The following is a 14,578-nucleotide window of genomic DNA, read 5'->3' on the forward strand; positions in this document are numbered from 1 at the left end:
GAGTCTGTAGTTAATTTCACCGCAATGAAGCATGTATGTTGTGTATAGGACTAGAAATACACAACAAAGAGTTTTAGAGCCCTTAAGTGAGAATGGAAACACTTAACTAGGTCAAATTGTTTAACCAATTACCATTTCGATTTAAATCTACGATTCTGTACATTTATTTTGCTCTATTCAAAATTAACACTTTGACTATTCACAAAAACGACGTGAGTTATTTGACCGAGTTTGCTACTTAAGGTTGTGTGTTGGGTTTAGGGGCGCACCGACGGGGGGGGGGGGAGAGACGAACGGTACCGGTTCCTCTCAAAAGCATTTTATTTCAAAATAATCGATTGTCTAAGAATATTTTTGCGGCTAAAAATATTATGTCGGAACTTTGAAATCATAATGAAATATATACATTTCAAACATTATATATATATATATATATTAATTTTCGAAATACACGGCACTACACATATAATAATTCAATTTTATACAAAACCCTACATATTCAAATTTTACGATCATGCAGCAACTACGAAAGTGAGGTTAGTTCCAACTATTTCTTGTGGTTTCTACCTATACCTGGTACTTTCAGTAACCGAGCACAAACTGTACTTGTACTGATTTAGAATCACACGTAACATAGTACTCCTAAAATAGTACTGGAACATATTCCAGTCACTGTTACTGCTAAGCCTAGGGACGAAGGTAACCGTGCAATGTACTAATAGTCTTTTCGACTAAAAATAACATTTATTTTGGAACTTTGAAATCTATTATAATCAAATATAACTTTATGACTATTTTAATTTACAAAATATACGGCATCACATACATAATAATTAAATATTGTTCAAAACGCCAATGAAAGGGAGGTTACTTCATATTATCTCTTGAGGTTACTACCTGCACCCGGTAAAAAGAAATAACAGAGTACAAAATGTACTAGTTCTGATTTAGAATCATATGTTACAGAGTACTCCTTAAATGTTACAACTACTATTACTTCTAAACAAGTCCGACTACTTTGTACCAGGAACGGCAGTAGACGTGTAAAGTATCTGTAGCAGGAACCTGTACCGGATACTTTCGGTGTGCGGTAACTTGTACCTACTCTCGGGACAGACGAGTATCCGGTACAAAGTATCTGTTATAGTAGTCCATACCTGATCGGTTGTCACAGTTATGTAGTGACTGAGTTTCCCCGAACTCTGAGCAGTTCTATACTGTGTTAGTTTGTTGTTATTCATTGTCACCACAAGGCAACACCGCCCTGCGGGCAGCTTGGGGTTTACGATCAGTTACCGGTTAATGAACAAAACCTGTTCAACTTAATATGTGCTAAAAATTAAACGTTTTAAATGGTGGTTTACAAAATTACACGCTCAAGATAATGATTCTTAGCTCCAAAAGTGACAATTTCTCAATAAATATTTTAAGCAGATAGTACCGTAACGCAATATGGAAATATTTTTTTAATTTTATTGCGTTATAATATTTATTGACTTATACAGGATGGAAATTTTATCGAAGGACAAAGGACATAGTTTAATGATTAATTCGTCATTAAGTAGTCATCGTTGAAATTAAAAATCTCACATTTGTCATTTATGCACACGTTACGCTATAATCATTTTTTTATTACCAATCTATTTTTCGTAAGTTTATAAATTGTTTAACCGTGTATACTTTTTAGACCCTTCTCTGACTCAGTGTTAGTGAAGATTGAATAAAAACACTGATACATCTTTTTCGTAGTAAAAAGATTTATATGTAATCTTTATGATATTGTATGTAATATTGTTATATTGTATGAAATGAAATCTTATGTTTTAGTTTTAAATCTTAATAAAACATAGTGCGTGGATTTTTCATAGCCTTTGAAATCAATCAAGCACAATATGGATAGGATTTAAACTAAAGATAATATTGAAACAAAAAAAGGAATGGTTTAGTTTTGAAATTTATAAACATAGAATAATAAATAATTTTGTTTGAAAATGTGATAACAATCCGCTTAAGACTTTTTGTATTTTTAAGTGAATTTAATTCCTATTTCAATGTTTAATAGGAGTATTGAAACAATATTTCAATTTTAAATAATATCCTAAGACGTAAACAAACATTATTTTTATGTTATTTTGTCCAAACTGTTTAAAGCTATAGTTGATACGTTTAGGTTCCTAAGGCCTGAAATCTTAGACGTTCAAGAATAAGTCAATACCATTTTTATATTGTTAACTTTTCATAAATGAATTCCTTTTCCGAGGTTAATTTGGTGAACATTAGATTAGTAACTAATCTACTGCGTTAAAGTAGCTTATCTGCACATATACAAAGTATTTGTAAGGGCCCTTATTTATTGTTATTGAGATTTGTAAATATTGTTGTTTTTCAAATAATTTCAGATAATATTGGGTTCTTCTTCTTCTTATTCAAAATTATAAATAATACAATAACAATTGTAAAAGTTTGAGAACTTACATAATTGACGCAGTTTTTATCCTAATATTTTATGCAGTATTGCACACTTTAAAAAGGACATCATCTAGTATATTGCTTGATACGTATTTAAATAAATAAGATGTGACGTTTTTAGTAAGCTTGTGTAATATTAAACGTAATTATATTATGTAACTCCGCTCTTTCTCTGCGATGTCGCGCCGCGCCACTACTCTCTTCCGCTAACACTGGCGGCCTACATGTGATGTAGCAAGTTTGAAGTTACACCCGAGTCTCAATGAATGCTAATCAAGAGAAAGCTTTAGTGTTAATACGAATCACAACTACAACACCGCCATTGTTGCCTTACTGCCCTGATTGCGTACATCTGCACCTGACACATCCATTTACAGCTGTAAGCTTTCCAGTATTTCTTCAAAGCTGTATCTGATTGCGGAGTGGTTGTAGTCTCATGTGGTTAGTCAAGGAACTTGGGTTCGAATCATGGTTTGGTGTATAATATATACAAGGAGTTCGCCCCGGCACGTGTCGCGTAGCAGGCTTCACTGAGGATTCATGCAAAATTTCAAATCTATAATTCAATTCATTCTTAAGATGTCCTATGGACAGATAGACAGACATCCCCTCAGAAAAACTTCATGGTTGGACATGAACCATCATAGAACACATTACTGTTTATATAGAAATGAACTTTCATCACATACTTAAAGTTTCAAGTCAACATCATTGTTCTTATGGAAATGTTCCTTAACCATCAGTTGTTATAATATTTAAAGGTTAAGATCGTTCGTAAATGTCACAATTTTAAAATCTGTCTTATACAACTTATAAAAACGGTAAAATGAGTGGTTACCAGGTTATTTTAGTTAATAGTGAATTTTAGTGAACTTGACTGTGTGCATAATTTGCAACATCACTTGAGAATTATGTTGACTGGCCATCTTTACAATACAAAGGTGGTAGAATCAGGTTTTTATTGAGGAATTTTTTATATTTTAAGCCTCAGTCGTTTAGGATAATTTTATCTTTTTTAAACAAGTATTCTATTACTCCACGACGTCAGGCATTTAACAGAAATTTTAATAATCATGCCCAGATAACATCCGCTGAAGATAAAATTGAGAATTTTATAGTATGTGAGGCATGAATGATGATTTCAGTTAATGTCATGTTTTATAATAATATATACAAAAATTTAATTTAAAAAAATAATTTTTGAAAATAAAATATTTCTTACTTCTTAAAATTATATTTGTTACAAATAAATAATATTTTATTTTTCTAGCTGTATGTAATCTAGACGTAGGATTATTCTAAAAAAACAAGTCCTTATCTCAGATCAGTCTTCTCTGACCCTGATGCCGATATATCTAATTGGAGTGTTTAAAATCCTCGTAAAATAATTTTTGTATTTTCAGAAAGGTAACTTAAAAGATATTTTTAATTTACCAAACCGAACTATTTGTACTAACTTGACAGTGAGACATGAGTTTGGATTGATTATGGTTTTAATGGTTCCTGTTCCAGTTAACTACCTTAGTTGTACTGAAATGTGTTGACTTAAAAGTACATGTTCATCAACAGTCCCCATACACATTGTTTTTTGATACAATTGTTTTTACCAAACTCGTTTCGTAACAGACCCTATACAATCTCACCATTAGCTACGTATGATACGTGATAACGTTTAGGCCTACACTCATATAGTGTCCGGTTATCGGGGTTATTGCACTTACTACCGGACGTGGCAGTGTAAGACAATGAGCATTGAAATCTGCGGTATTGTCACCATTGTAATAAAAACATCATCCCCAAAAACACGAATAGCCTTGGATGAAAGTCACTAGAACGCGTGATTTAAAGATGCTAAATTGCAGTCTTAACTGCTAAGTCTGTTTAAACTTGTTTTGCGGATCGCTTATGGTACAAGTTATAAGAAGAACAATGAAATTAAGGAACAGATAAGGATGATCTGGAAACTGAATTTTACATTCATCCAAAATAAATACCAATCCAATGTTATGTTTGCTTTTTGCAGACCTTCTGGAGATTGGCGATGAAATAGCAGTGCCATTTGAAAATTACGTAATTCTATTTATTAACACATATACTGTGAATTATTTTTGTAGTAAATATTCAAAAAGCAATTATTGTTATTGTACAATACATCTATACATAAATAGTTATTTTCTTCTAATTTTACTTGTTTGTGTACGGCGTACTATTTTATTTTAAAGTTGTTGGAACGGTGAAATCTAGTGTTGTGACGATTACACAAAAACTAAAAATTTCGATAAAAAAACAAATTTAAATTAATTCACAATTTCTTGTATTCCACATGCCTGTTTCTGATCTTAACAATAGAGCACGCTATTTAAACAATCTGTAGATGTGAAATCCGTATCAGTCAACCTAACGTTGTGCAATAATGTGGGTATCAAAAACTCCTATCGAATTAATGGACAGCTGATCCATTTTAAAACTCAACCCATTATAGTTTTACTTTGCGTTTCTATTTAACTAATCAGTTATAGCATCTATTAATTACTGATACCCCAATTGATAACCATTTGACACCTCTCTTGTAAAAACAGTCACTGTAGTTAACGGACGTTTTTTCCTCAATCCACTCGGCGAAAATGCAGAGTTTTACTAATGAAAGTATAATTGCTTCAAAAAACCGTAAACTACTATTTAACAATTTGCCACGAGAAGATAACTCAAAAGTTATACAAAGCAGTGAAGGAGACGTCAGTAGATATAAAGAAGTATCGGGTAGTGGAAGAGAGTATGTAGTAATGTCCACCATAGAAGAATTTCTTTTATGTCCGGCAGTGGACGATATGATCTGTAGGAATGTCGGACGATTGAGAAGAACCTATGTATGTTTATCAGATAGTATATTAAAAAGAGAATTTGTAGAAATATAGGGAATTGAAGAGACTATCTGTAGGGATGTTGGGTAGTGACAGTGAACTTTTTTAGAATTGCCGTAACATGACCCGCTATGGCAACAGAGGGATGTTTTTATTTCTATGGTGTGTTAACTTTATTGAGGAAATAGACCACTATGAAATCAACGATTTGTAGTTGAAACCCTTGTTTATTCTTATCTAAGTTATACTAGTCCATAGGAAAGATCACTGACTTAGTGTCTACAGAACGCTGGAGTGTTTTTCTTTGTCATACTTATAATTTCAGCAAACAATTCATAGTATTTTTAATAGAATAAAAAGTTTAAACATCAATAAATGCTAATTACCTCGTAACGTCATCAGACTATCTTCATAACCAACTAAATAGCCATATAAAAAGGGAAATATTTTACTTAACAGTAATAAATTTTAATGTGCATTTTACCTATATCCATCCGATTACCTTCTTTCTTCTATTTTTAATGAAAAGAAGAAGCCGATTCCCTTTTGAGTTTTATTCTGTCCGTTCTAGTCATTGTAATTATATTTTTGCCTATTTAATGTCCATGACCAATTCACCTACTTTTAAAGTTTTAATAAACCGATGAGTAATAGTGTTTTGTTCCAGCATTCAACATATGGGGAGTGTTGCTGTTCTCTCTGGGTGGCTTGGCTGTGTGTATCGTGCTGGTGGCGACCTACGACGTGCTCAAACATGTGCTCAGTTTTAGTCCTCCACTCTCCAAAACCCACTCTGCTGTCATCCTCAGTGTTTACCCTGTAAGTTTCACAAGTTGTACTCTGGCTATTTCTGATGTAACTCCTGTTATTGAGTAAAGCCACTATCTCCATAAAGAAAATGTTTGTGGTATGAAAACTCAAACCGATCTCTTCAGTTTATGATCATAGATGTAGTTTATATAATACAGTTAACTGGAGATAGGAATTCACCATTAATTGTTTTTAATTGTCTTGTACATCCTTTTCCTTTTGTGTGTGTGTGTGGTTGTAGGCCTAATACAGAGTGAGGAACAACCCATCAAACGAAACTTATAACATCTTCCTAAAGTTACCTTTACACTCAAGTTGGTGGTGCAAATTTTCCTTGAGGGATCCAGCTTCCAGCAAAGCTGCGGCATTATGGCTAGATAAGGAATGCCTAGAAGCGTACAGCCATCTAGGTATAAAATAAACATGGAGTTCACATACTTCTGTTACCAGTAAAGGGGTATGGATGTATTGCAGAGATGAAATCTCCCAACAACTGAGAACAATAGGAATACCTATCCGTGGCTCACCATCGAGATCGGGTTGCCAGGTTTCACCCATACTGAAAGATTTCATGAGATTCTTGTATAAACATGGTACGGTTTGTGGAGATGGGAATTCCTTACCCTGTATTATTTCTAAAACTGATCTCTGGAAGAGGCACTTAGAGAACCCTTCACGTTCAATCCGGGGTGTCTGATTATAACTTTATTCTCCCCAAGTTCTTAAGCATGATGCTGTGAAAGAGGGTGAGGTTTTATTCCTATGATGTTTCTAGCCAGAGTTGTTGAAAAATATAAACATACATTGAACACCTGGTCTCACCAAACAGAATTTTGGTGGGAGAGTATAGGCATCTTTCTCTAACTAATGGAAAACTGAACGCTCGCCCCTCTTATTGGGCCGTCTTCTCCTCAGCAGCTGTTTCTTGCGTCTCTCTTTAACGCACATATCAACGTATATAGCGCTCTTTGTCAGCATTTCTTTTCAAATAAAATTATTGAAATTTTAAATCACGGCAGCTGTAAGACTTGTCACGATTAAAACAGGCAACTATATACCATTGATTTCGCAATAAAAATACCTACATTTTCATATATGATTTTTTGAGAAAAGAATTATGGGAAATTTTTCAAACCAGAAAAAAGGTAGGCAACGGTGTTGTAGTATATTGTATATGTATTGAACTTTCCATTCGTACTGAATTTAAAATGAAAAAGAATGATTGTGTTCATGTAAAAAATTTGAATTAAATAATTTTTAATTAAAAATAGCCTTGCCAGGATATGATATGGCAACTGACCGGGTTTGTGATTATTTATTAATTTTAAAATTTTAAAAATTATTTCATCTGGTAAAAGAATGAGAGGTCATGTATACAGCGGGATCTTAGACTGTTACGAATGTCCATGACTATAGAAAGCAGCTTACACCAGTTTTGTAACATAATGAGCCTCAGTGCTGACCCAACTAGAATCAGGATTCAAATTTATTGTTTAAATACATTTTTGTAACTAATTGCTATTTGAAATTCAATGAAAATTTGAGATGTTCGGTTACGTTGTGGACAACCAATTTCATTTAACAACTGTCAAAAAAGTAAAAGCCAATAAAACATATCTGTTTATGAAGTGCGATTGGAGAAGACAAAGTTGTATCGTAATTAGCTGGAAATGCAGCTATCGGCGATCAATGTAGATTTTTTTATTACTGCCTGCCAGCTTTATTATAATCTAATCTAAATATTTCCCATGATTGCAACCCCCCAAGAGATTGAATTTTCAATAGTAATATTTTTATCACTCCCAGAGACTCATATCAAGCTCCTATTTTAAAGATTTTAAGAATCAAAAAATGCCTAACTAACAATGGTACACAAGATAAAATTAACTGTCTCTTTAAAAATGCCAATGATCTTAAAAGCAAACTTACAGAGTTGTTGCATGCTTTTGCAGTTATTTCTTATGATGTCATTGCCCTGGTGGAAACAAACCTACTTCCCGACATTCAGATATATGACCTACTTTTACTTCACAGTTTGGTAAATGGTATGTTGGACTGTCCAAACCTGCTTCACCAGATATATTTGTACATACCCAGAGGAACGCTGGCCTGGTGAGACTAGTGTAATGGAGGAGAGGTTGCATCAAGGATAGATTTTTTTCATGAACCCTTACTGTCATTCAAGAGAGGGTTGAACATATCATGATGGTCTGTTTGAGCTGACTTGTCTCAATTTGATTACTGAGTAGCTATTTAGTTATTTTTCATGATTAAGTTTTACTGCCTTGAATTAAACTCCTATGTTCTATTTTAGCTTTAGCTCACACTATCTTCTTTATTGAAGTTATTTTCCTTCTTGGGTATTTTTAAGATTTCTATTATTGTATACAAGTTAATTGTATGGAAAGTATGCAAGTAGTTTTATTTCGTAAAATTCTATTACATTTTTTATTTTGTAACCTTAGTTATAGCAGAACAAGGTTACAAAACGAAACATATAACAGAATCTGACTACAGCAAGGAAAGCAGCAACAGATTATACATGTATTTTAATTGTTATAAATACTGCATTTTGTTACTTTAATGTATATATTATTAGCTCTGACTATGCACATTACACCTCTGTTGTTAAATTACAATAAAAGAATTATAACTTGATTACCAAAAAGGTGGATGCCTGTGACAAAGAAGGTATTGATCATGGTGATTGTGATTGCTGTTCATACTAAAGCCAAAATATATTATGAATATCGAGAATGAAATACTTGGACATGGGAAACTGGGTTATTGATACATTCTGTGTGAACTTTTAAGAGGGGGATAAGCACTATAAATCTACAGAAAAGACTATTCAGGGAACTCTCTAACTACGAAGGTGCTGGACGTGCAGCGGCCTTGCACCATGCCAGGTAAGGGCTGATAATAGTCCGATCACAACACGCTCTCTCTTGGACATTCACCCTGCACCCGGCCGGTCAAGCTGTGGCAATGCCAATCTTTAATATCTGGCAGATTGCCTGTTCTGGTTTGTGTGATATTGTTTTCTTATTAGTTCTTTAGTTGTTCATGTATAGCATCAGATATGATTTCATGATAATTGAGTAGTGATATATATGTAATTTATACTGTAAAAATTAATCCTTCAGTGAATTAAATGGATTCAATTGCAAGTCATATAGTTTTTGCTAGCAATGTTGAGAATTGTTGTGGTGTTGATTCAGTAAAATCCATAGTGACCTCACATTTGCAGGTTGTAGCACTGGCGACTTACTGTGCAACAGTGGTGCCCCGAGCTCAGCTGCTGGCTGAGGCCATAACTCAAGGCATGTTCATGGTTGCCATGTACCAGCTGTTCTGCCTGATGGTTGCGTACTGTGGCGGGGAAGCTGAACTCATACGTAAGGTCAAGCCTATGTCCCTCAGCCCTCGAGTGGGCCCTTGCTGCTGCTGGCCCTGTTGCTGTTGTCTACCTCTCTTGCACATCGACAAGTATGTATACCCGGTCACAATCACTTGTCACCATTCAACAGATGGTCATAAGGCTAAGAATCGGTTGTCGCTTTCGAAGATGAATATCCTTGATAAAGAGCTCAAGTGAGATCTGTCAGCACTGAAAATAATTTTATTTAGGACCTCTGTAAGCAAGTTACAATAAACTGCACCTAACTTTACTACTTTTAGTAAACAAATTCAAGTGTTTCAGTTTATTTTATAGCTTTTTTATTAAGGTTTGATTATTTTTTACCTTTGTTAGTAGCATATCCAGCCTTTGAGTTAGGAGGTACTCAAATCCATAATATCAAGGGGGGAAATTAATCTACCTGTTCATTTTAATATTCATTGGCCTCATGTATAAATAAATGCCTGGTATAATAAGCTATCTTTGGAAAACTTTTAAAATCAAATAAATTTGTTTGAGTGACAACAGTCCAATTTAATTTCAAGACAGGCAAATGGTTTTTATATTATAAATATTAATGTTGTTCTTGTTGCTTATTAATATATACTACCACTTAGTGTATTAAAACATAATTCATGAAGTATTCTGTTATAGGGACCGAGTGAGATGGTTGCGGGTATTGGTTTTACAACTACCTGTAGTACAAGGCCTTGTCTATATGGTTCTCCTGGTCATGTGGGCAGAGGAACAGGTATAAGTCAATATCACTGAGCATTCTTTAAAATTACTACAAAATACTGTATTACAGTCCTTTGTTCTCTGGATACTAGTGGCAAAATGTAGCCTTCTAATTAACACTTTAATATTTAAAATAGAAAAAAATCACACGAGGCTTGAGTACACTGGTTTGCCCAAAGATGAAATCTGTAAGAGGCAATATTTTACCTTCAAGTTACAATAATGTTGGTTGAATAATTGCTAATAAAATAAGTATTTAGGTCCTACCAAATTCTACTAAACAAGACCATTCTAAATAATATACAGTATTGAGGGTAAAAAAATACTTGATACAAAATAGTACCTCCGTCTCAGTGGGAAGTAGGTAGATTTTGTGACAACTAAAATATTAACTCCTTACTTGCCAGAATATAGTGAGACACACTAATAATAGTGGATCCAATCAGGATGACCCGTCAGATTCATGCTCAGTAAAGGATTAATTTATTCTCGTGGGTTTTTCATGTACTCAATATGTCAAAAACTGTTCCGATAAAACAAAATTATAACAATATAATTAGGAAATGTTATAAACATTCCAGAAAAACTTCTTATTTTTTCCTCTAGCTTTTTTAAATAACAGATTTGGGTTTTTTTATTTTTTAACAGGCTCCATTTTGAAATGAAAGGCATACCAAACTGACCAACAAATTTAGCCAAGATTTTCATAAAATAAAATTTTTGTAAAAACTTGTTTGAGCTTTATTTTGGGACAGTTATCATTTCTACAAGGTCTTTTATACAGCATAGATATTTTATATATTTTATAAATATATATTTTATATATATATATATATATATATATATATATATATATACACATTGCAATAGGCTTATTTTGTATACAAAATCTACCTAAATTGATCCATCAAAAATTGTAATTTTACTTTTATTATAAAATTTAAAATACTACAAATATTTAACAAATAAATTGGGTTCCAGAGCCTCTACCAGGTGAACTACATGTACTTGCAGCCCCTGGTGATAATATCGATCTTGTGTGGTGTCTGGGGTATTATAATGACGATGAAGATGCTCACGGAGGTGCTCCAAGGTTATCACGTCCAGGGCAAGTTCATCGTGCTGCAGCTGGTGCTCATTCTGGCCAAGTTGCAGGGCGTCTGGGCTCGACTGTTTGTTTGGTTCGGTTGGCTTCCCTGCAGACCTCCTATAACACCCACTGTCTACGCTAACTGTAAGATTTCTCACTCACTCAATCCTTATGCAATTATTTTAAGATTTATATTTCTTTTCATGTATATTGCACATAAATACAAAACTATTAGTTTTATTGTAGAAATATATGAGTGTAACAATGAAAATATCTTATAAGTCAAACATTTACGGAAAATATCGAGTTATTAAGCTATATAGTAACAAATACTGTAATTTAAAATTACACATTACCCTTTGGCAACTAAAGCTGATCTTTTTGGATAGATAAATCATGAGAAACAAAACATCAGCTAAGTACATACAAGGACTAATATCACATATTTTTTTCTAAAAACCTAATTAATTTTATAATTCAAAGCAAAACAAAAAAGACATTGAAGCCATCAGTCAATTATTGACAAATGTATGTGGAAAAATCTATAAACATAAGATTTAAGTTGATATAATTATTTTTTTAGGTTTAGGAGACAGCCAAATCAATCATTCTTAACTTGTATATTGTTCTGGGACCAATATGGTTGTTTTGATTAGTTCTCCATGTAGCATCAATGATATTTGCAAAAAACATGTGGTCAAAAAGTGAACAGAATTTTCTTGATTGATTCTCATGTAAATGTCAACTGCTATAAGATTATTAACAATTGGATAGTAGATTTGATAAAACTTAAAAGCATGTTGCTCACATTCTAGTCCATGAATTTAATTATAATTGTTTATAAGCTCATCCTTAAAACAAAATTGCTTTCAATTTTGTTGTACTCTTTACTACTAATTTTGATAAAATAATGTACCATAATCTCCACAGTGGCTTACAACTCCCTGATGCTATGGGAGATGGTTCTGCTCTGTCTGTGTGCCAGACATCTCTACAAGCGTTCCCTGCCCGAGCAGCAGCCTCCCACCCAACACTCCAGCCTACCTCAGCAGATCCACACCATCAACCAGAAAATTCTTCCGACACTCAACAACAATTCTTCTATCAAATACTAGGAAGTTGACCATTCATTCCCGTTTAACAGATATTGAGTGTAGTTACATTCCCTTACAAAAGTTTCCTTAATTTCAATGTAACAATTATTTTTGTTCTTTGTTAAATTTGGTGCTGATTCCAGTTTTACAATAAAAATGCAAAAAATAAAAAGGTAAATATGCTTGTTGGATATTGAAGACTGGAATCTATCAATAGAAAACTTATTTAAACACTTTTTCAAAGTACAGTATCTAATTTTATTCACAAACTTTTCTGCTGCTTCGAAAGTAGAAATGTAAATATCACCCAGGGCAGATTAATGTGATAAAAAATCAACTTATATTAAAAATCTACTAAAAATAATGTATATGTATGGAATTTCAAACTATGCATTCTCAAAGCAGAGAATTCGAAATGGCTCAAGAAACCATGACCAAACTAAAGCACAGAATAAGCTAGAGGAATAAAAACCTATTAAATTCAACTAAATTGTTTATCATTGTAGCTATTACATACAGAATTGAGAATTATCTTAAGTGAATCCATACACGACTGCAAGTAAATAACAAGTCAACCCAAGCCAAAAATTTAAAAGTTTGCGCAGTAGCATAATTTAAAACATTCAAGTAGTATTAAACCCCCAAACCTAACACTGGCCTATTTTCTGGTCACTATTGTTGTGGTGTGTAGTCATAATAGTAGCCTCCACTAATCTAGTATCCTAAAGAGATTTTAAATTTCTTTACTGACCAATGCATGACTGGCTCAGGCTGAACATCATAATATAACATGAATGTCTCATCATCAGTGACAGTTTAATAAAATATCTTACGACTATCAGCATTAACTTATTGCAGTGTATGTCAGCTTGATTCTCATTTGCTCTGTATATTATATTGCTAAATTGCAATATAATATACAGAGAGTAGAGCATCTGACAAAAAATAATTTTCCTCACTCCTGAAAAACTGCTAAAGCTGCTGCAGAGAACATAGGATCTGATATCTATGGATGTTGCAAAAGATTTGAAGGTGAAGTCAATGTCCTGATGAATCATTGTACAGACACTATCCATGGTTTTACAAATAATACTACATGTGACCTACCTGAACATTCCTCGTCTAAAGCCAACTACAATCTCTTAAAAATTCTGAATACAGCTGAATTATGTTATAAAGGATGCTGCTCATATGCCAAGGTCAAAACAATCCATGCATTTATAGGGATGAATTAACTTCTAAACCTTTCAAATCCTAAACCAAAAATACAAAGTACATTATCCTGTACAAATTTTATGGACAGCAAAGGAACATTTCTGAACCCATTAGTTACCTATTTATATTATAATTAAATATCTTTTAGTTCTCTGTGTGACAGTTTTAAGTAATCTGTATGTTGTATTATCCAGAATATGGTAATAAAAGAACTTTTGTCCTTTAATCCTCACAGTATTAACAATATTTAGTTGTATTACATAGGTTTATATCGTTGGTCCACCTGGTTTAGCAAAGCTCTAGTTTACTCTGTGTTTGGTGAACTCACTCACTACAGAACATGACAAGACTTTTTTAACGTAAGGGCTTAGATTAGATAGTTTTAATACATTTTCATCTCACATCAATAAGTCATTTGTAATATACTTAGTTTTATTAAGTTTTCACTTCATAACGTATTTTATACACTGATTAGATTGTTATTTTTACTTATTTGCTGCAATGTATTAGCTATTTTTCTCAATCTGTGATCTAGGCTTGCATGCAATATTATTTGTATAGTTAAGATTATTACGTTTTACTATAAAACAACTATTGAAAAAATAAATGAATTGTTATAAACTTTCCATGTAGTATTTCATACTAAATACCAAAACTAGTCATAGCACTATAACACTATATTATCTCATAGTACGTACACTTTGTATAGTGAGAAATCAAACTACATTGTCTAAGAAGACATAAATGAATTAAACATTCTGTGATCCCAATGCAAAGTATTTTGTGGACCATCATTTAATAGGATAAAAGTGAGCCATTCCTGTAACAACAGTTTTTACTTTGCTCTGTATCAAAACATTGCTAACACACTACACATATTTTTTGGTTTATTTCGGCCTTG

The 14,578-nt window shown here is 32.9% G+C and overlaps 1 protein-coding gene across 1 annotated transcript in view; it reads left to right on the plus strand.

Annotated features, from left to right (window-relative positions):
- The window catches only part of LOC124357137 (organic solute transporter alpha-like protein), a 39,747-nt gene extending 25,446 nt beyond the window's left edge, over nt 1-14,301 (plus strand). Inside the window, exons 3-7 of the mRNA XM_046808622.1 lie at nt 5,998-6,149; nt 9,391-9,629; nt 10,195-10,291; nt 11,260-11,512; nt 12,299-14,301. Of these exons, the coding sequence (XP_046664578.1) occupies nt 5,998-6,149; nt 9,391-9,629; nt 10,195-10,291; nt 11,260-11,512; nt 12,299-12,483 (926 nt within the window). The 3' untranslated portion in view covers nt 12,484-14,301. The remainder of the gene's footprint in view (nt 1-5,997; nt 6,150-9,390; nt 9,630-10,194; nt 10,292-11,259; nt 11,513-12,298) is intronic.
- Nucleotides 14,302-14,578: the final 277 nt, after the last annotated feature.

This window comes from Homalodisca vitripennis, chromosome 3 (assembly GCF_021130785.1).
Source record: "Homalodisca vitripennis isolate AUS2020 chromosome 3, UT_GWSS_2.1, whole genome shotgun sequence".
NCBI classification, from domain to species: Eukaryota; Metazoa; Arthropoda; class Insecta; order Hemiptera; family Cicadellidae; genus Homalodisca; species Homalodisca vitripennis.